Source organism: Lithobates pipiens, unplaced genomic scaffold (assembly GCF_037356315.1).
Source record: "Lithobates pipiens isolate NorthernLeopardFrog02 unplaced genomic scaffold, aLitPip1_a1.2 Scaffold_23, whole genome shotgun sequence".
Lineage (NCBI taxonomy): Eukaryota > Metazoa > Chordata > Amphibia > Anura > Ranidae > Lithobates > Lithobates pipiens.
In genome coordinates this window covers 307,450,391-307,470,339 of record NW_027507785.1, presented here as the reverse complement: position 1 = coordinate 307,470,339, position 19,949 = coordinate 307,450,391, and the positions used below count along the sequence as shown (strand labels likewise).

At 42.1% G+C, this 19,949-nt stretch overlaps 1 protein-coding gene across 4 annotated transcripts in view; it reads right to left on the bottom strand.

The window, feature by feature from the left end:
* NEGR1 (neuronal growth regulator 1) overlaps positions 1 to 19,949 on the bottom strand; it is an 846,141-nt gene that overhangs the window by 207,913 nt on the left and 618,279 nt on the right. For all 4 annotated transcript variants that reach the window (XM_077450476.1, XM_077450477.1, XM_077450479.1 and 1 more), the window contains exon 5: positions 4,187 to 4,307. In XM_077450476.1, coding sequence (XP_077306602.1) covers positions 4,187 to 4,307 — 121 coding nt within the window. The remainder of the gene's footprint in view (positions 1 to 4,186; positions 4,308 to 19,949) is intronic.

Below are 19,949 nucleotides of genomic sequence, written 5' to 3'. Positions count from 1 at the left end.
TGTCAGTTAAGTACAATCAAGGCCTGAGAGGACAGAAACTATCATCTTCTGTATCCCAACAATCACCCAACTGTAGAAAGGTGCCTTTCCCCTGCAGTGCCCCCTAGTGGCAGGAGTGAATATTTATCTTATTTGAGAACAACTGTATATTGAGAACTACAGTGTTACTTGAATTGTATTCCATGATTTGCCTGTTTTTGGCTGAGATAACTTGCAATAGTTTATGACTTCCATAAAGTCTCAGAAATCTTTCAATAGGGTGTTCATGTTATATCATTGAATACCATGTCATAGATACTGTGTATCATTTATCATTGTAAAAGAACATATTCCACACTTTGTTTTTGTTTTTTTATTTGGAAAAAACAAAACGGTTTTAAAAAAAAATAGAAAAATATATTTTTCCCCAATTTTCTATTTTTTTTTCACCAGGCCTATCACTAGTCTTAAATATACAATAATTTTGATCCCTCTGTTTCATTGTGATTGAATTCTGCTACATGTGTGAGGCTGGATTCAGGGGGTCCGGTGCATCCCTGTTCTCCGTTTCAGGGACAAATCAGGCCCATATTTTTGCCTGAATTCGGACCTGGAGCCAAAGACGCACAGGACCCCCGTGAAATCCGCCCGCAGCCGCACCGGAGATATGTGAACCGGCTTCATAGAGAGCCGGTCACAATCTCCTGTCATGCAAATTGGATGCGGAGAAACCACATCCAATTTGCATAAGTGTGAACCCAGCCTTAATAAAGCTGCATCATCACTATTCTATGCATTCTTTTCTTTTTATGTCAGAATAAACCTTGCTAAAATGAAATTTGCGTAAAAAAAAAAAATATTGGACCTAATTCCTTCTATTGCACATTGAACATAAGCATATTGGACTCTAAACAAGGATGGATAGATTTTTCGACAGTGACACCCAAAGCTTTGCATAAAACATCAGTGTATAGACAAGTACCCTCACTCATTGCTACCGAAAGGATGATGAGAGTGCAGCTAGCATTGCCAAAATCACCATACTGCTAACTATACAATGCAAGTCCTGCTATGCTGAGCCTAGAGGCAATGAAAGTCTTCTTTCCACAGGAAATCATCATTCTAGGACTACAGAGATTTTCAACATGTTAGGATATTACTGTAAATGTCAATGATCACTTGTGTGCATTTTTTACAACCTTCCCTGCTATTTGTCAAAAATAGAGATACAAATAAAAGTTCACTTACAGCCCAATGTCGGCTTAAACTTTGACCCCTTTCACACTGCCGTGCCCATAGCGTTGGCGGTAAAACGCCGTTATTTTTAGCGTCGTTTTACTGTCGCATTTGCAGCACATTTCGGGGCGCTTTTACCCCCTGCAGCGGCCGAGAAAGGGTTAAAACCGCTCGCAATATGCAGCAATAGCGGCGTTTTGCTGGCGGTAATGCAGCGCTGCCCCATTGATTTCAGTGGGCAGCAGCGGTGGAGGAGCGGTAAACACACCACTCCTTCACCGCTCCAAAGAAGCTGCTGGCAGGACTTTTCCTGATGTCCTGCCAGCGCACCACTCCGGTGTGAAAGCCCTTGAGGGCTTTCACACTGGAATGAATGGTGCAGCAGTTTGAGGGCGGTTTGCAGGCGCTATTTCTAACGCTATAGCGCCTGCAAAATGCCCTCAGTGTGAAAGGGTTCTTTTTGTTCTAATTAATTTAAACTGCTTTTGTGTCCTCTTTGGGGAAATTTCTGTTCTCTTCCTGTCCACTACCCATCAGACAGAAAAGCAAATGAGGAGAAACCTTTCCAATCGAGACACAAGGCATTTTTTCCATTTTGCAATGCAGACCCCAGTAACATTTGGAGGCTTTAAATTCCAGATGTGCTGGCCATTTGTGTTGCTGGTTTCTTCAGAATATCAGTTTTGGCCATGCACCCCCTCCATGGCGTTAAAGGTACAGCTGAGTGATTGATTTTTCTCAAGGCTTTAAATGCTGCCCGTGCCCCTACTATGGAGATTTTCCCTCACTTCCTGTCCTAGTTGTCAGGCAGGACATTACATAAGAAGAACTTTCCCCAAGAGGGACACATATAGCATTTAAAATCTTATTAGGGTTCTAATTCTTGCTTGCTACAGTGTAAAAGTATTCATACTTGCAGCTGCAAGGATCCACAGCTCAGGTGGGAGAATCTGTCCACAGGACAACTATTAGTCGTGCTCTCCACAAATCTGCCCTTTATGGAAAACGCTATGAGTGGTGGAAAACCACAAATCACCCTGAACACACCATCCCCACCGTGAAACATGGTGAACCAAAAAAGGTAAATGTATTTTATTTGGATTTTATGTGATAGACCAACACAAACTGGCACATAATTGTGAAGTAGAAGAAAAATGATAAATGGTTTTCAAAATGTTTTACAAATAAATATCGAAAAAGTGTGGTGGGGTACATTTGTATTTAGCCGCCTTTACTCTGATACCCCTAACTAAAATACAGCCAAACTAATTGCCTTCAGGAGTCACCTAATTAGTAAATAGAGTCCACCTGTGTGTAATTTATTCTCTCTTTGAAGCCTTCATAGGTTTGTTGGAGAACCTTAGGAGCCAAAGAATACACCAGACAGGTCAGGGATAAAGTTGTGAAGAAGTTTAAAGCAGGGTTAGGTTATAAAAACAATCTCAAGCTTTGAACATCTCACAGAGCTCTGTTCAATCCATCATCCGAAAATGGAAAGAGTATGGCACAACTGCAAACCTACCAAGACATGGCCGTCCACCTAAACTGACCGGCCGGGCAAGGAGAGCATTCATCAGAGAAGCAGCCAAGAGGCCCATAGTAACTCTGGAGGAGCTGCAGAGATCCACAGCTCAGGAGAATCTGTCCACAGGACAACTAATAGTTGTGCTCTCCACAAATCTGCCCTTTATGGAAGAGTGGCAAGAAGAAAGCCATTGCTGAAGGAAAGCCATAAGAAGTCCAGTTGAAGCCATGTGGGGGACACAGCAAACATGTGGAAGAAGGTGCTCTGGTCAGATGAGACCAAAATTGAACTTTTTGGCCTAAAAGCAAAACGCTATGTGTGGTGGAAAACTAACACTGTACATCACCCTGAACACACCATCCCCCCCGTGAAACATGGTGGTGGCAGCATCATGTTGTGGGGATGCTTTTCTTCAACATGGACAGGGAAACTGGTCAGAGTTGAGACTGGGGCGGAGGTTTACCTTCCACCAGGACAACGACCCTAAACATACAGCCATTGCTACAATGGAATGGTATAGATCAGGGCTCTTCAAACTATGGCCCTCCAGTTGTTCAGGAACTACAATTCCCATCATGCCTACTAATTTCTGTGAATCTCAGAGTTTTACAATGCCTCATGGGATGTTTAGTTCTGCAACAGCTGAAGGGCTGTCATTTTGAGATCCCTGGTTTAGATCATAGCATATTCATGTATTAGAATGGCCCATTCAAAGTCAATGCGTAAATCTAATTGAGAATTTGTGGCAAGACTTGAAAATTTCTATTCACAGACGCTCTCCATCCAATCTGACAGAGCTTGAGCTATTTTGCAAAGAAGAATGGGCAAAAATCTGTGCAAAGCTGGTAGAGACATCCCCAAAAAGACTTGTAGCTGTAATTGCAGTGAGAGGCGGTTCTACAAAGTATGTGGAAAACCATTTATCATTTTCCTTCCACTTCACAATGATGTGTCACTTTGTGTTGGTCTATCACATAAAACCCCAATAAAATACATTTACGTTTTTGGTTGTAACATAACAAAATGTGGAAAATTTCAAGATTTATGAATACTTTTTTCAAGGCACTGTATATCCAAAACTAAAATACGAACGGTTTGGCTAGATCTAGGATAATGAGAAAAGAGAGAGAGAGAGAAAAAAAAGAGTAAAAGAGAAAAGAAAAAGAATGCATGTATACTATACTAACCAACAGAAAACGAAAAGTGAAACAGTTTGGCTAGATTCAGGTGTAATTAGAAAAGAAAAAAAAGAGAAAAGAAAATTAAAGAAAGAAGAAAGTACATGGAAAAACAAAAGAGAAAAAAGGAAAAAGAGAAAAGAAAAACACAAAAAAAGAGAAAAGAAAACAAATGCATGCATATTATATTAACTTAACAAAACTATTTAATTTAATTAAAAAAAAAAAAAAAAGATAAGAAGAAAAAAAATAACATAAATATTCATACTTTCTATCGCCCTTGTACCACTCGAATGTTGGAGATGGGACAGCTGCTGTTTCACATCTGATTAATCCAGTTTTTCCCAAGGAGACCCCCGACGGCATTATTTCCAGGATTGTGGGTGCAACTGGAAAAACAAAAAGAGACAATACTTACAAATCTAGATACATACAATGCTAATAACATTATCCTGGTGACAAAAGATGTGCTATAGTTTACATTTCTCACTTTCATGTTTTTTACACCACATCTCTAGTTCACTAGTTCAAAAAATAGTTGTTGTTAAAGGCATTATAAACCTTCTTATTTACACCTTGTGTTTTTCATCTGCATAAGATGTGCATTGATTATGTAATTTCATGATGTCATTTGTTGCCCTGTACACGCAGCCTATAGTAGAGTACATCTTCACATTTCCATATCAGAAGTTTCTGTTTGTGTTCAAACACAAGGCATGCAGCATGGCACCGCTTTATGCATGACCTCTGTCTGTAGTGTGAGAACTAACACTTCCTGTGAAGAAACTACATATCCCACAATCCCTGGGTTTATCAGTCTAGTGTTCTGCAGGTCAGAGCTACACAGTAATTAGATCTGACAAAGACACAGACAGGCAGAGCAATTAACAGAGGGAGCACCAGGGCTCAAGTCCTGCGGGAACCCATGGGAACGGAGGTACTGTACTTTTTCCACAACAGGAACTCAGTTCCCGTTATCAGCCGTGTTCTGCAAGACTTTGAAGTATGCGAGCTGTGTGGTAGGTGCTACACCAGCAGCTGCCGACACAGCTCGCAATAGTAAGTGCCGCACCCCTGACCATTCAGGCATTGCCAGTAGGGGGCCCCATGACAGCTTCCGCTTCAATCTACCTGTCAATCACAACTAGCTGACGGGTAGATCAGGTCTAGGTTTAGCTGATGGGTAGATCAGCTATTCTGCTCACAGGACATACAGGGGGAGAGGTGAGCTGAGGGAGGAACATCAGTTTGGGGTGGTAAGCTGAGCACAATACCTGGCAAAGTTTAATGCCAGGAGGGAAGTTTATGTGGAAATATGTGAAGGGTTGGAATAGCAGCGAGTGTGTGTTGGAGCCCTGCAGAGTTTGCAGCCCCCCCAAGCTAACATACATCTCCTGAGCAGGATCACATCACTATCTCCCCAAGCATTCTGTCCAGATAATATACAGTTAATTTATGACCTTTCTGTTTAACCCTGTGTTATCCAAACTCTGTTCAATGAAAAGTGTAAACTCACCACATAAACACTCTATATACAAAATAACATTCCCCAATAAAGATCAGAACACGATGTTCACATTTGTATGGAAGCACAATTGAATGAATGCTGATTATTCAGAGAATTACCGTATTTATGTTTATTGAGGATTGTTTTTTTTTTTTATGTACTAACAGTTAAGCTTCATACCCACAATACGAAAATTGGATGAAAAATACCACTTTTGAAGCGTTCGTGCATATGAGCGTATCATTATTTTTTTTGGTGGGCGAGTGGATCTTGGGTGGGAGTTCCCACGCTTCAAGTCCTGGGGAGCACCATGCAGTTTCATCTAATTGGCACACCCACATTTGTGATGTAATACAGAGGAAATGGTATGGATTGGACACTGTATGCAGTTTCATCTAATTGGCACACCCACATTTGTCATGCAATACAGAGGAAATGGCATGGATTGGACACTGTGTGACCCAGAACAAGAAGTTGTCTGTCCCTTTACCAAATAGGGACAAGCTAGGTGAACGAATGCATGGCCATAGAAAAAGCAATTGATACTACAAACTGTGGCCATAACATGTGAGCCAATCATTACAAGGTAAGGCAAACAAACGACACTGGGAATATCACAACAAGACTAATGCTGAGTTATAATAACAAAAACATTTGAAAGTACACAATGCCATGAAGCGGAATTTTGTCTTTACATTTTGAAACAACTACAGACCTATCCACCTGTAGGCAGGTTGCCTACGGTTTTCTAGTTAGACAGTGGCTGACCCTGGCTAGGAAGGGGTTAAGGCTGTGCTTTGCTGTTCCCGGGCTTTTTGGACCCAGCCTATCAGCCTGGTATTACAAAAAGGGAGCAAAAACCGAGGTCCGGAGCTCTCAGCTGCCTATCTGTTCCCCCTCTACAAAAAGACATGACTGCTACAGTCCGTTGGAGAACTATCAGCTTCTGGGGAGCTCCAACAATGGACTGCTACATTCTGGAGAGTATGTCTGGGCAGCCTTAGTCTGAAGTCATTCCAAAGGGGTGCATGATGGTCCCTGGCATATCAAAAGAACTAGGGTCAGTAAAGCACAGATGGGATATGAAGCAAAGCCACTGCTACAAAGTCTACATAAAGAGTAATGCAGCTGCTCTGGGTAACCAAGGACTGGCACATGGTACATTGCTACCAGTCACAAAGGATGGTACCTGGCATGGTAAGGGGTGCTCCCATAGGAGTGCGCATAGGGTGTACCTGCGCACACCCTAATCAGCCTGTGCGATGCAGAATGCCCTTGTGGCCTGGGCTCACACCACACCACCCCCACCCCCACAGTGGGGCTGCTGGCTTCCCTCCTTTCCCATAAAATGCTACAGCAGATAATTTCAGGATGGAGAGCGGGGAATGGGCCAGTAAATATGTAATTTATCGCCCCCTTCCTTTTCTAAATAAACACAATGATTTATTGGTACCGATCACTTACTGTGTTAATTCTTAAATGAAGCATAGTGAACTGTGTTTCCTGTGCTTCAGTTTGTGAATGAACAGGAAGCAGCTCAGAGCAGAGCACTTCCCATTCATTCACTGTCCAGTGCATCTGAGGCTGCAGCGTAAGGGACTGGGGGATCTCTGTCCTCAGTCCCTTTCTTTGTCTCTAAAGTGAGAGGGTCTGAGCCTTGGGGTGCACAACCAAATGCAATAGGCTGCACACACCTATGGGTCTTCCGGTAGGGAAGGGACCAGTGACATGGCTCCCTCCCCAGTGGTCAGATCCCAATAGCAACAGGAACAGAGAGCAGGTGAGAGCTACAAAGTAATTCCATCTGACAAAGCCACAAACAGGAAGAATCATTACAAGTGGGAACATGATGCAGTTTCACCTAATTAGCAGTCCCACATTTGTGAGGCAACACAGAGGAAATGGCATGGATTGGATGCTGAACAAGAGGTTGCTCGTCCATTTTTTGTGAAATATTCCCTGAAGTTTAATTAATTCTAAAGGGATGCAGGCAACTTTCCTCAAAAGAACACTGCAAGTTCTTTTATTATTAATATTATTTTATTATAAATTATTATAATTATTTTAGAATATATAATATAATTATAATAATTATTTTATTATTAATAATGATTATGATTAATAATGAAAAAAAGTCACTCCCATTCAGGTTCACTTTGCAAACAACAAACAACTTTCTCTTCAGAGGAGACAAAGGTAGGAATCTGTAACAGAGTTTGTTAAAATCCCTGCAATGTTCATTGATCACCCAGAAGGGATTGTTTTTTTTTCTGAAGACACGTGGAGTTAAAATATACACATCTTTTGGCTCATTCTACCTGATGTTCGCAGACCCCTAGCTCGGACCCAGCAGGGGAGTGTTGGATCTCTGCAGAGAGACCCCTGCTTCCACATAGAAAAGAGAGAATCCTTCTCTACAGCACTTTCCTAATGCTCCTGCAATGTTTTTAGCTTATTTAAACCAAAAGTCCAGTTGGGCTTCAACAGTCCCCGATTCTTTCGGAAAATTTGGCCAGGAAACAAACGCAAAGCTGATGGGAAACCCCATTTAACGTCAATCAAGATTCAGCCGCCAGGTCTGCTCGGGTCTAATACCTCTGTACACCTTCTGCATACAATTTATAAATGTCAAAGCAGCCAGGAATCCGCTGCTAGGTGCGATGGCATTCATGTTACAGACAGCATGCAAAATAATCTGCAAGAATAGTTTTTTTTTTTTTGTCTTTTAACATTTTAATGAGCTTTGGGACTTTTGTGCATATTAGTTATGTCGCCCTAATTACTCATTATAATTCTAATGTGCATTTTATATTTAATTACAATGCTTATAAAGCTTTGCAATGGACAGTAAATTATTATAACTAGCGTGTGCATAATGAATATGAGCTGAATGTATTAACTTCTACACTGGGCTGGCCATAGTAGGAGCCTACCAATTTACCTTTGTTGATTATCCGCATAATATGATTAAACAAACTTTTTAATGCATTTTTGCATCCCAATGAATCGTATTAAGTACAGGTAATTCTGAGGGTTGGTTACGGAGCGGAACTATGCTTTTTATTAAACGCTTGCGCTGTTTGGCTCTGATAATATTCTACAGAGTAATATTACCCTAATTAGAACTGGGATGGGAGAATGTCATACAAATAAATAAATAAATAAATAAAATAAAAAATAATATATATATATATATATATATATATATATATATATATATATATATATATATATATATATATATATATATAAATTACTGTATAAAGCAGCTTATTCAATAAAGAACTATGCTTAAAGCAGAACTCCAGCCAAACATAAAATTAAAAGTTAAAATAAGAAAAAAAAAAAAACTGCTTTTGCTGCAAAATATTAACGAACCTATGGTTTTCTCTGCTATACTTTTTCCTGCCACTAGATGTCCTTAGTCTGATGGCCAGCATCATTCAACACAATTCCTTTGAGTCCAGGTTATCCCGCCCCAGGCTATGATTGGACAGCTTAAAAAAAAGAGCACATTTTCCCAGAAGTGAAACCCTAACAGAGGTTCTAACCCTTCTTTACTCAATACCCCCCCCCCCCCCCCCAAAAAAGGTTTTGGCTTATGATATATTTGAAGTTTATTCTGCTCATATTTTACTACCACCTCTGGTTCCTCCCTCCCTTCTTATCAGCATACTAATGCTTTTTTTTTATTTTTACATAAAACCTCTTTTTATAATGTAGTTTATTTTAGTAATGACATCACTGGTGCTTTTCTATGCAATGAATAGTAGTGAGAGACACCAGCAGAGCGCTGTCCATAGCTTCCTGCCTCAGTCCTCCTCTTAAGAGCCCTCAGTCCTGATGCAAGCAGTGGCTCTTGGGGGGTGTTTTTCAAGTGTCAAAATGCCTTTATGGGTGGATGTTAATCTGAAGGAGTTCCTAGGAAGGATGTATTTGCATGCAGACCGCCCAAGGTAACACAAAGTGGTGGCTGGTGGTAATTTTTTTTTGGGGGGGGGGGGCAAACAATGCACCCACAGCCAATCAGTTTGGTCCGGAGTACTTACCCCCATCTATGCAGGGCATCACTTCACCCGGGCGACAGGTGGCGGGCATCACCTGCAGCTTCCCCTGCTCTCCGTGGGCATCACAGAAGTTTCCATTTCTTCCCTCCTCCTTAGTGGTCAAACGGGACGCTTCTCCTTTTGGCCAATCGGGAAACAAGTCTCCTGATTGGCTGGGAGGAGGATCAGTGTTTCAATAGCGACTACCCCCCACAGTGCCCACAGCTTATAAATCTTCTTTTTACATTACAATACTGCCACTATATTCATTTTTTGGATGATCTGTATACCAAGGTTACATGATAAACTGCAGAGTTTCTCCAGTGCTGAGAGTTCAGGTAGGAGGAGATTTCCACTACAGCCTGTATACACGCCCACATGTGTGATGTCAATATCATGTGACCTGGCTAGCTCTGAGAACAAGGAAATGTTCTCTCCAGCATAAAAGACACAACTGAGCATGTGCAGGTCGCTATCCTGCCTGTGTTAGCTGTCCTTCCCCAGACAGTGCAGGAGGGGGAGGATCTGTGCATACAGGATCAAACCGCCTTTATACACAATGCAGAGGATTAACCCCTTAGGTTCCACAGTGAGTATAACAAACATGCTATGCTGCATATACAGACTGATTTTACTGTTGTGGGTTTAGTAACACTATAAGCGCTACACTACTGCTAAGAGGTCCAAATACAACTTTATTCCATTAAAGGTCAGGGGTACATTTCAAGAAATAGCCGACGCATTTCCGGGGTCTACGTGCCCCCTTCATCAGAGCTAGAAAGAACATAAGAATATTATCATGTCAATCTAACACAAATACAATATCCCCTCCATGGGGTCATAATTAATTAAAACCAAACAGTCAACAGAAATGGGAATGTCAAAATAATTACATAAAAACATAGAACATGAGTGCTGAGAAAAAAAATAAATAAATAAATAATAATAATAATAATTACACTAAGAAAAATCATTGCTATTACTAAAATGATACATGTATGGGTGAGATGTTTAGCTAATAAAAAGAGAGAAAAAAAACCTCTCAAAACTGGTATGTGTATAAATTAAACCCTACATTAGACAATCTGATTGTACGGTCGTGAAACAAAAATAAATAAAATAGGAAATAAAAACAAAAAATTATAATAATGACATAATAATAATACATTGAAACCGGGGATTGCAAATAACGCAGTTTACGAGTGTTTCGCAATACAAGCTATTTTTTGACTCGATTTGCGAGCGTTGTTTCACAGGACGAGCAGGATTCAAGCCGCTGGTGTGTGCATTTCTGTATTTAGCCAGAGGTCCGGGAGCGTTGGTGGCTCCCAGTGCTTCGTGGTCAACTCGGATGCTCGGAAACACTCTGAAACAGTCCATCCCCGAGTGTCTCTGAGTGTTTCCGAGCATCATCGGCGCCCTCACACCTCTGGCCACATGCGGTACTGCATACACCGGCGCCCCCGGACCTCTGGACATATGCGGTATTGCATACATCGGTGCCCCCTGCACCTCTGGCCACATGCAGTACTGCAAAGACCAGCAGTGGTGGTGTAACGGATTATCTGAGTTTCCATTATTTCCTATGGGGAAACTCGCTTTGATATACGAGTGCTTTGGATTGCAAGCATGCTTCTGGAACAAATTATGCTCATAATCCAAGATATTACTGTACTAATAATATTATGAATATTAATGATATTACTTCTGACAATAATAGTCATCACTATTGTTAAATGAATGCATTCTTGGCAATAAATTGATCTAAAAAGAATAAATGTATGAGAACTAAAATAAAATGATAAATGTATAAATTGAACCATACATTATACATTATGATTGTACAAAAAGTGTGCCTGAGATTTATGGACTCTTTCCGAATATCTCAGAACTTTCCTGTGTATATTGTGGAGTGTTTTGTCTGGTATGTCCCATGTGGGATTTAATGCAGAAATCAGAGAGTAACAATTGGAGTTTCTCATAAATTGCCATTATTGATTTTCGAAAATCCCGAACCTATCCCGAACCCCGCGTATTTTATGTGCTTGGCTTTATGTTGTTTTTTTTAAAAAAATGCGTATTATTAAAAGTCATATTTTATGATATTTGTGCCTGTGTTCCCAGATCTTTGCTTTACAATAGCTGAATAAAAATTATTAGGTTCGGGCGCCGGCACGCAGTTGTTAAAAAATTTGGGATAGATGGCCCCGAAAGTGACTCTTTCAAAGAAGCAATTCAATGTAAATTTTAAAATTGAAATCCCAATTCGTTATTGGAGGAAATGGGTAGCCTGGCCTGCCATAGAGTTATTATTTTGTGCTGCAACCTTAAAGGAAATATCCATATGTAATGAAATATTGATGTAAGATACATAATAGATGTGACATGCATTGCTGATAAACAAGCCACAGACAAAATGTAAAAAAAAGTAAAAATGTAAACTCCAGCCATAATAACTCCAGCCTTCTGTTTTGGATAGAGCTGAAGAGTTATTCCCCGTACACACGATCGGACATTCCGACAACAAAATCCATGGGATTTTTTCCGATGGATGTTGGCTCAAACTTGTCTTGCATACACACGGACACACAAAGTTGGTCGGAAATTGCGAACGTCAAGAACGCGGTGACGTACAACACGTACAACGAGCCGAGAAAAATGAAGGTCAATAGCCAGTGCGGCTCTTCTGCTTGATTCCGAGCATGTGTGGAACTTTATGCATTGGAATTGTGTACACACGATCGGAATTTCCGACAACAGATTTTGTTGTTGGAAAATTGGAGAACCAGATCTCAAAATATGTGGAAATGCCGATGGAAAATGCTCCGATGGAGCCCACACACGGTCAGAATTTCTGACAAAAATCTCCCATCGAACAGAACATTTTCCATCGGAAAATCTGACCGGGTGTACGGGGCATTAGAGGTTCTGCCAGGGATTATGGAGGAAGCAGGGTTGGGGTCAGATGAGACCAATATTGAACTCTTTGGATGCCATAATACACATCATGTTTGGAGGTTAAATGGCACATCACCCCAAAAACACCCCCCATACCAACGGTGAGGTTTAGAGCTGGGAACATCCTGGTGTGGGGCTGTTTTTCACCATACGGTTCTAGTAAACAAAATATCCGTGAAGGAAGGATGAATGGAAAAATGTACCAAGACATTCTTGATAAAAATCTACCAGGATGATGAAGATGAACGATGGTGGACATTTCAGCAAGACAATGATCCCAAACACAAAGCCAAGGAAACTCTGAATTAGTTTCAAAGAAAGAAAATAAATCTGCTAGAATGGCCCAGCCAATCACTTGACTGGAATCCAACAGAAAATCTATGGAAAGAACTAAAGATCAGAGTTCATAGAAGAGGCCTACAGAACCTTCAAGATTTGAAGACTGTGTGAAAGAACGGGCCAAAATCACACCTGAGCAATGAATGGGACTCGTTTCTCCATACAGGAGGAGTCTTGAAGCCGTCATTACCAACAAAGGATTTTGTACCAAGTATTAAATACATTTCAGTTAGCGTGTTTAATACTTTTTCCCTGTGTCATTCCATTTTATTACACCTACCGTATATACTCGAGTATAAGCCGAGATTTTCAGCCTCTTTTTTGAGGCTGAAAGTGCCCCCTCGGCTTATACTCGAGTCACCGCTGTCTGACTGCTCGATCAGCGTATCGAGCAGACAGACGGCGGACATTAAAATTTAAAAGCCGCGCCTCCTTCTCCGCCTCCGCCTGTGATAGGAATTTCCCAGCAGTCAGTGTTCCACCTATCACGGACATCCGCTCATTCTCATACTACGGACGAGTATGAGAGGATGTCCGTGATAGGCGGAACACAGGCTGCTGGGAAATTGAGTGTTCCGCCTATCACAGGCGGAGGCGGAATTTTGAATTGTAGAATGGCCGCCGAGAAGAGCGGCGATCCATCGGCACGGCACGGGACGGAGGAGGCACGGGACGGAGGAGGCACGGCACGGGACGGAGGAGGCACGGGAAGGAGGAGGCACGGCACGGGACGGAGGAGGCACGGGACGGAGGAGGCACGGCACGGGTCGGAGGAGGCTCGGGACGACGGCGGCTCGGGACGGAGGCTTGGGACACAGGTAGGCTGGACACACACACAAGGCTGCACGGACACACACACACACACACACACACACACACACACACACACACACACACACAGGGATGGATGGATGGATGGATACACACACACACACACAGGGATGGATGGATGGATGGATACACACACACACACACACACACACACACACAGGGATGGATGGATGGATGAATACACACACACACACACACACAGGGATGGATGGATGGATGGATGGATACACACACAGGGATGGATGGACGGACACACACACAGGGATGGATGGACACACAGGGATGGACGGACACACACACAGGGATGGACAGCCATGTCTCACCCTCGGCTTATACACGAGTCAATAAGTTTTCCAGTTTTTTGGGGGTAAATTGGGGGCCTCGGCTTATATTCGGGTCGGCCTATACTCGAGTATATTCATTTCTGAATGTATTTGTTTTGGTGTCTTTGTCTGTACGGATCGCATGGGTTCTTACCGACGTGTTGAACATTTCATGTCAATAGAACCTTTAGAAATATATTTAGCTAGAAAAATGGTGACGTGTTCAATACTTATTTTACCCGCTGTATGTATATATATATATATATATATATATATATATATATATATATATATATATATATATTGGAACAGGCATGTTTCTGGGTCCCAGACTCTGGAATGGCCCATGACAATTCAAACTATTTCACAGCAAACACAATCAAAAAATTAAAGCGCAACTCTGCTTTTGTTGAGCAAGCGTCGCATTGACAATTGCGCGGTCGTGCGATGTTGTATCCAAACAAATTTTACGTCCTTTTTTCCCCACCTATAGAGCTTTCTTTTGGTGGTATTTGATCACCTCTGCAGTTTTTATTTATTGCGCTACAAACAAAAAAAAGTGACAATTTTGAAAAAAAAACAATATTTTTTATTTTGCTTTTTACTTTTTGCTATACTAAATATCCCCCAAAAATATATATAAAAAAAATAATGTTGCCTCAGTTTAGGCCGATATGTATTCTTCTACATATTTTTGGTAAAAAAAAAAATCGCAATAAGCGTATATTGATTGGTTTGCGCAAAAGTTATAGTGTCTACAAATAGGGGATAGTTTTATTTTATTTTTATTATAATTTTTTATTTATTAGTAATCTGCGATTTTTATCATGACTGCGACATTATGGTGGACACATCGGACACTATTATTGGACTATTGTCATTTATACAGCGATCAGTGCTATGAAAATGCACTAATTACTGTGTAAATGACACTGGCAGGGAAGGGGTTAAGTGTGTCCTAGGGAGTGATTCTAACTGTGGGGGGGGGAGGGGCTACCTAGGATATGACCGCAGTCACCGCTCCCGATGACAGGGAGTAGTAGATCTCAGAATGGGGAAATTCCTTGTTTACATAGGCATCTCCCAGTTCTACCACTCCACACCACAATTGCGGGCCGCCGGAGAACATTGAGTTCCCGGGACCTGCGGGCACGTTCGGCGGGAGCGCGTGCCCAAAAGGCGGCAGATTTTAAAGGGACATATCTGTACGCTCATTGCCTGCCTGTGCCATTCTGCTGATGTACATCTGTGTGCGGCGGTCGGTAAGCGGTTTAAAATGGACAAATATGGGGCTAACAGTAGCAAAGGAAAATGTCCCTGCATTGGAAGGAAAACAATGTCCCTGAATCTGCGGTGTCATTGGAAGAAAAATTGTCCCTGCCTCTGTTGTGTCACTGGAAGGGAATAATGTTCCTTTGTCAGTGGGGTCACTGGAAGGAAAAAACAATGTCCTTCATCTGTTGTGTCACTGGAAGGGAATAATGTTCCTTTGTCAGTGGGGTCACTGGAAGGAAAAAACATTTCCCCTGGCGGGGGGTTTCTGAGTGGAATTGCTGTTTGGCTCTATAAGAACTTTTTTTTTATATTGAATTTCTACTTTATCCGGCATCCCTTTGTGTCAGGAGTAGATGGTGATATAATATTTGATTCCCTTTTATACCTGTCCCTAACGTTTTGATGTGCGCCACCTGCATTGTGGATCATATTCTTGAAAAAGTTTTCATGAAAAAATATTGAAACAGAAATAATATTCCTTCATAAGTTGTGCCACTGGAAGGAAAACAATGTTCCTGGATCTGTGGGGTCACTAGAAGAAAAAAATGTCCTTGCATCTGTGATGTCACTGAAAAAATAATTCTGTGCATCTGTAGTGTCACTGGAAGGAAAAAAAAATCCCTGCACCTGTGGTGTCATTGGAAGGAGAACAATGTTCCTGCGTCGGTGTGTCACTGGAAGGAGAACAATGTTCCTGCGTTGGTGTGTCACTGGAAGAAGAACAATGTTCCTGCCTTGGTGGTGTCACTGGAATGAGAACAATGTTCCTGCGTCGGTGTCACTGGAAGGAGAACAATGTTCCTGCGTTGGTGTGTCACTGGAAGAAGAACAATGTTCCTGCCTTGGTGGTGTCACTGGAACGAGAACAATGTTCCTGCGTCGGTGGTGTCACTGGAAGAAGAAATGTTCCTGCGTCGGTGGTGTCACTGGAAGAAGAAATGTTCCTGCGTCGGTGGTGTCACTGGAAGAAGAAATGTTCCTGCGTCGGTGGTGTCACTGGAAGAAGAAATGTTCCTGCGTCGGTGGTGTCACTGGAAGAAGAAATGTTCCTGCGTCGCTGGTGTCACTGAAAGAAGAAATGTTCCTGCGTCGGTGGTGTCACTGGAAGAAGAACAATGTTCCTGCCTTGGTGGTGTTACTGGAACGAGAACAATGTTCCTGCGTCGGTGGTGTCACTGGAAGGAGAACAATGTTCCTGCCTTGGTGGTGTTACTGGAACGAGAACAATGTCCCTGCGTCGGTGGTGTCACTGGAACGAGAACAATGTTCCTGCGTCGGTGGTGTCACTGGAAGGAGAACAATGTTCCTGCCTTGGTGGTGTTACTGGAACGAGAACAATGTCCCTGCGTCGGTGGTGTCACTGGAACGAGAACAATGTCCCTGCGTCGGTGGTGTCACTGGAACGAGAACAATGTTCCTGCGCCGGTGGTGTCACTGGAAGGAGAACAATGTTCCTGCATTGGTGTGTCACTGGAAGAAGAACAATGTTCCTGTGTCGGTGTCTCTGGAAGGAGAACAATGTTCCTGAGCCTGTGTCACTGGAAGGAGAACAATGTTCCTGCGTCGGTGGTGTCACTGGAAGGAGAACAATGTTCCTGCGTCAGTGTCACTGAAAGGAGAACAATGTTCCCGCGTTGGTGTGTCACTGGAAGAAGAACAATGTTCCTGCCTTGGTGGTGTCACTGGAACGAGAACAATGTTCCTGCGTCGGTGGTGTCACTGGAAGGAGAACAATGTTCCTGCGTTGGTGTGTCACTGGAACAAGAACAATGTTCCTGTGTCGGTGTCACTGGAAGGAGAACAATGTTCCTGCGTTGGTGTGTCACTGGAAGGAGAACAATGTTCCTGCATTGGTGTGTCACTGGAAGAAGAACAATGTTCCTACGTCGGTGGTGTCACTGAAGGGAGAACAATGTTCCTGCGTTGGTGTCACTGCAAGAAGAACAATGTTCCTGCATTGGTGTGTCACTGGAAGAAGAACAATGTTCCTGTGTTGGTGTCACTGGAAGGAGAACAATGTTCCTGTGTCGGTGGTGTCACTGGAAGGAGAATAATGTTCCTACGTCAGTGGTGTCACTGAAGAAAAAACCTTTTTCCTGCATCTGTCATGTCATTGAAAAGGGAAAAAAATCACAGCATCTATCACTGGAAAAAGCCATAGACTGAGTATAGCCTCAAATACAAAATATACGTAATACACATAAGAGTACCATCATCCCAATTGATAATTGTCAAGAAATGGGAATTCTAGGAATATCGGGGCAGTTGCCGGGGCTTCTCCCTTTGTATCCACATCCAAAAATGTTTAATGTTTGTTATAGGGACTATTGCGGTACTAGAAAATACACAGAAGACTTGAGTATTAAAATTATAATAATATTATATTATTAAATATTATATTAAAATGATTAAATTGGGTGTGGATACCAAGGGATCAGCCTCAGCAACTGCCCCGATATTCCTAGAATTCCCATTTCTTGACAATTATCACTGGAAAAAGTAAAATGTCCTTATGTCTGTGGTGTCACCAAATGGGAAAAATGTCTATGCGTAGGTGGTGTCACTGGAAAGAGAAAAAATTTCCCTGCACCAGTGGTGTCAATGGAAGGAAAAATATCCCCTGTAGTGGTGGTGTCACCTGGAAGGAATTAATATCCCTGCATTGGTGGTGTAACTGAAAAGAGAAAAATGTCCCTACGTTGGTGGTGTCACTAACGTAGAAAAGAAATTCCCTACATCTGTGGTGTCAGTGAAAGGAAAGAAGTCCCTGCATCTGTGATGTCGCTGGAAAAAGCAAAATGTTCCTGCACTGGTGGTGTCACTGGAAGAAAAAAAATGTCCTTGCATCTGTGGTGTCACGAAAAGGGAAAAAAATGTCTACACGTAGGTGGTGTCACCAAAAGGGAAAAAAATGTCTACGTGTAGGTGGTGTCACCAAAAGGGAAAAAAATGTCTACGCGTAGGTGGTGTCACCAAAAGGGAAAAAAATGTCTACGCGTAGGTGGTGTCACCAAAAGGGAAAAAAATGTCTACGCGTAGGTGGTGTCACCAAAAGGGAAAAAATGTCTACGCGTAGGTGGTGTCACTGGAAAGTAGCGAAGCACTGAAATTTCAGCCCCCAAAAATTATCGGGCGTAAATAGGGTTTTCAGCATTGTGCCGATAATGGCTGCCAAATACGCTTGTGTTTTTGCCGTGATTTTATTGTGCTTATGGTGCATTTTTTATATACATAGATTAAAATTTGCCCCAAAGTATCACAGTTTCCCTTGAACAGAAAACAGTGAAAGGAGACTAACCTGCATCAACCAATTAGATTTCAGTTTGCTGTAGTGGGATCAATAAGGGGCTGACCTGCGATTGATTGATATGGGATAGTGCACTTTGCTTTGCCTTATTAAATAAGGCCCTGAAGGCCGTATATTACTGCGCAGGGTGTGGAAGGATCCGTCCCGGAATGATTAATGAGCCACCTCTGCTAATGCCACACATACTGGAAGTAGTTCCTATTTTAAACCCCTGTCTCGGCTTTTGCCTATCTCCCTTTACTTCTCTGGAAGAGTGTTTAATTTACTGTTTGGACCAGTGGCGATGAAAAACGAAGCTGGGAGCAGAGTTCTGCCGTCACACAAAGATAATGCAGATATAATTTTAGACCTACAGGACTTACAGAACGCAGCGTGATATATTAGACTTGATGGTTTTTCCTTAGCCAGTAATTGATTGATTTGAGTTATATTGCCCTTGAATTACTATAAGTAGGAGCTAACTCTGCAAATCACGGTAATTAATGACTAGAACAATGAGTTGTCGGTGTTCTGCAGCCATGGTGGGGGGGGGGTTATATTCTGGGAATTTGCAAATCACGGCTCGTCAATTTATATAGATATACAATGTAGATATTCAGTTCTTTCTATTGGGAGAAAAAAATAGCTATTATTGTAAAAATAAAAAAAAGTAGCGCAGAAAAGGGCTTAATCATGAACTGGTTAAAACCATCCGGTGGTCAAGTGGGTAAACAGCCTCCCAGTGCCAAGTCTTACATCCTCTTGCTCCTCCCAGCTACCAGTTGCCACCTTTATCCCTTTAAACCCAGACACGTATTAATTACACAGGTTCTGTGGCTGATTAAAGTGGTTGTAAACCCAAGAAAAAAAAAAAAACCTGCAAGAGAAAGCCCTTGTACATACGGTCGGACATTCCGACAACAAAATCCGTCGGATTTTGTCTGACGAATTTTGTCCGAAACTGGTGTTGCATACACACGGTCAGACAAAGTTGTCGGAAAATCCTATCGTTCGTAACGTGATGACGTTATTTAGTTATGACGGGACTACGTTCAGGCTAGTAGCCAATAGCTTTGGTCTAGGAATTTGATCTGAGCATGCGTGGCACTTTGTCCGATCGGAATTCTCTACAAACGATTGGACAAAGTCCGGTCGGATCATGTGGTCGGAAATTTTTTATATCCAGCTCTCAAACTTTGTTGGTCGGACATTCCGATGGAAAAAGTCAGATGAAGCCCACAGAAGGTCGGATTATTCAACAACATGGTCCGATCGGACATTTTCCGTTGGAATTTCCGACCGCGTTTACAAGGGCAAAGGCATAATGAGCTAGTATGCATAGCATACTAGCTCATTATGTATTACTTACCTTAGATCGAAGCCCCCACAGCGGTCCTCGTTCACTGCTCCGACCAGCAACATCGCTCTCGGAGTTACTTCCGGGTATTACAGGCTCTGGCACTGTG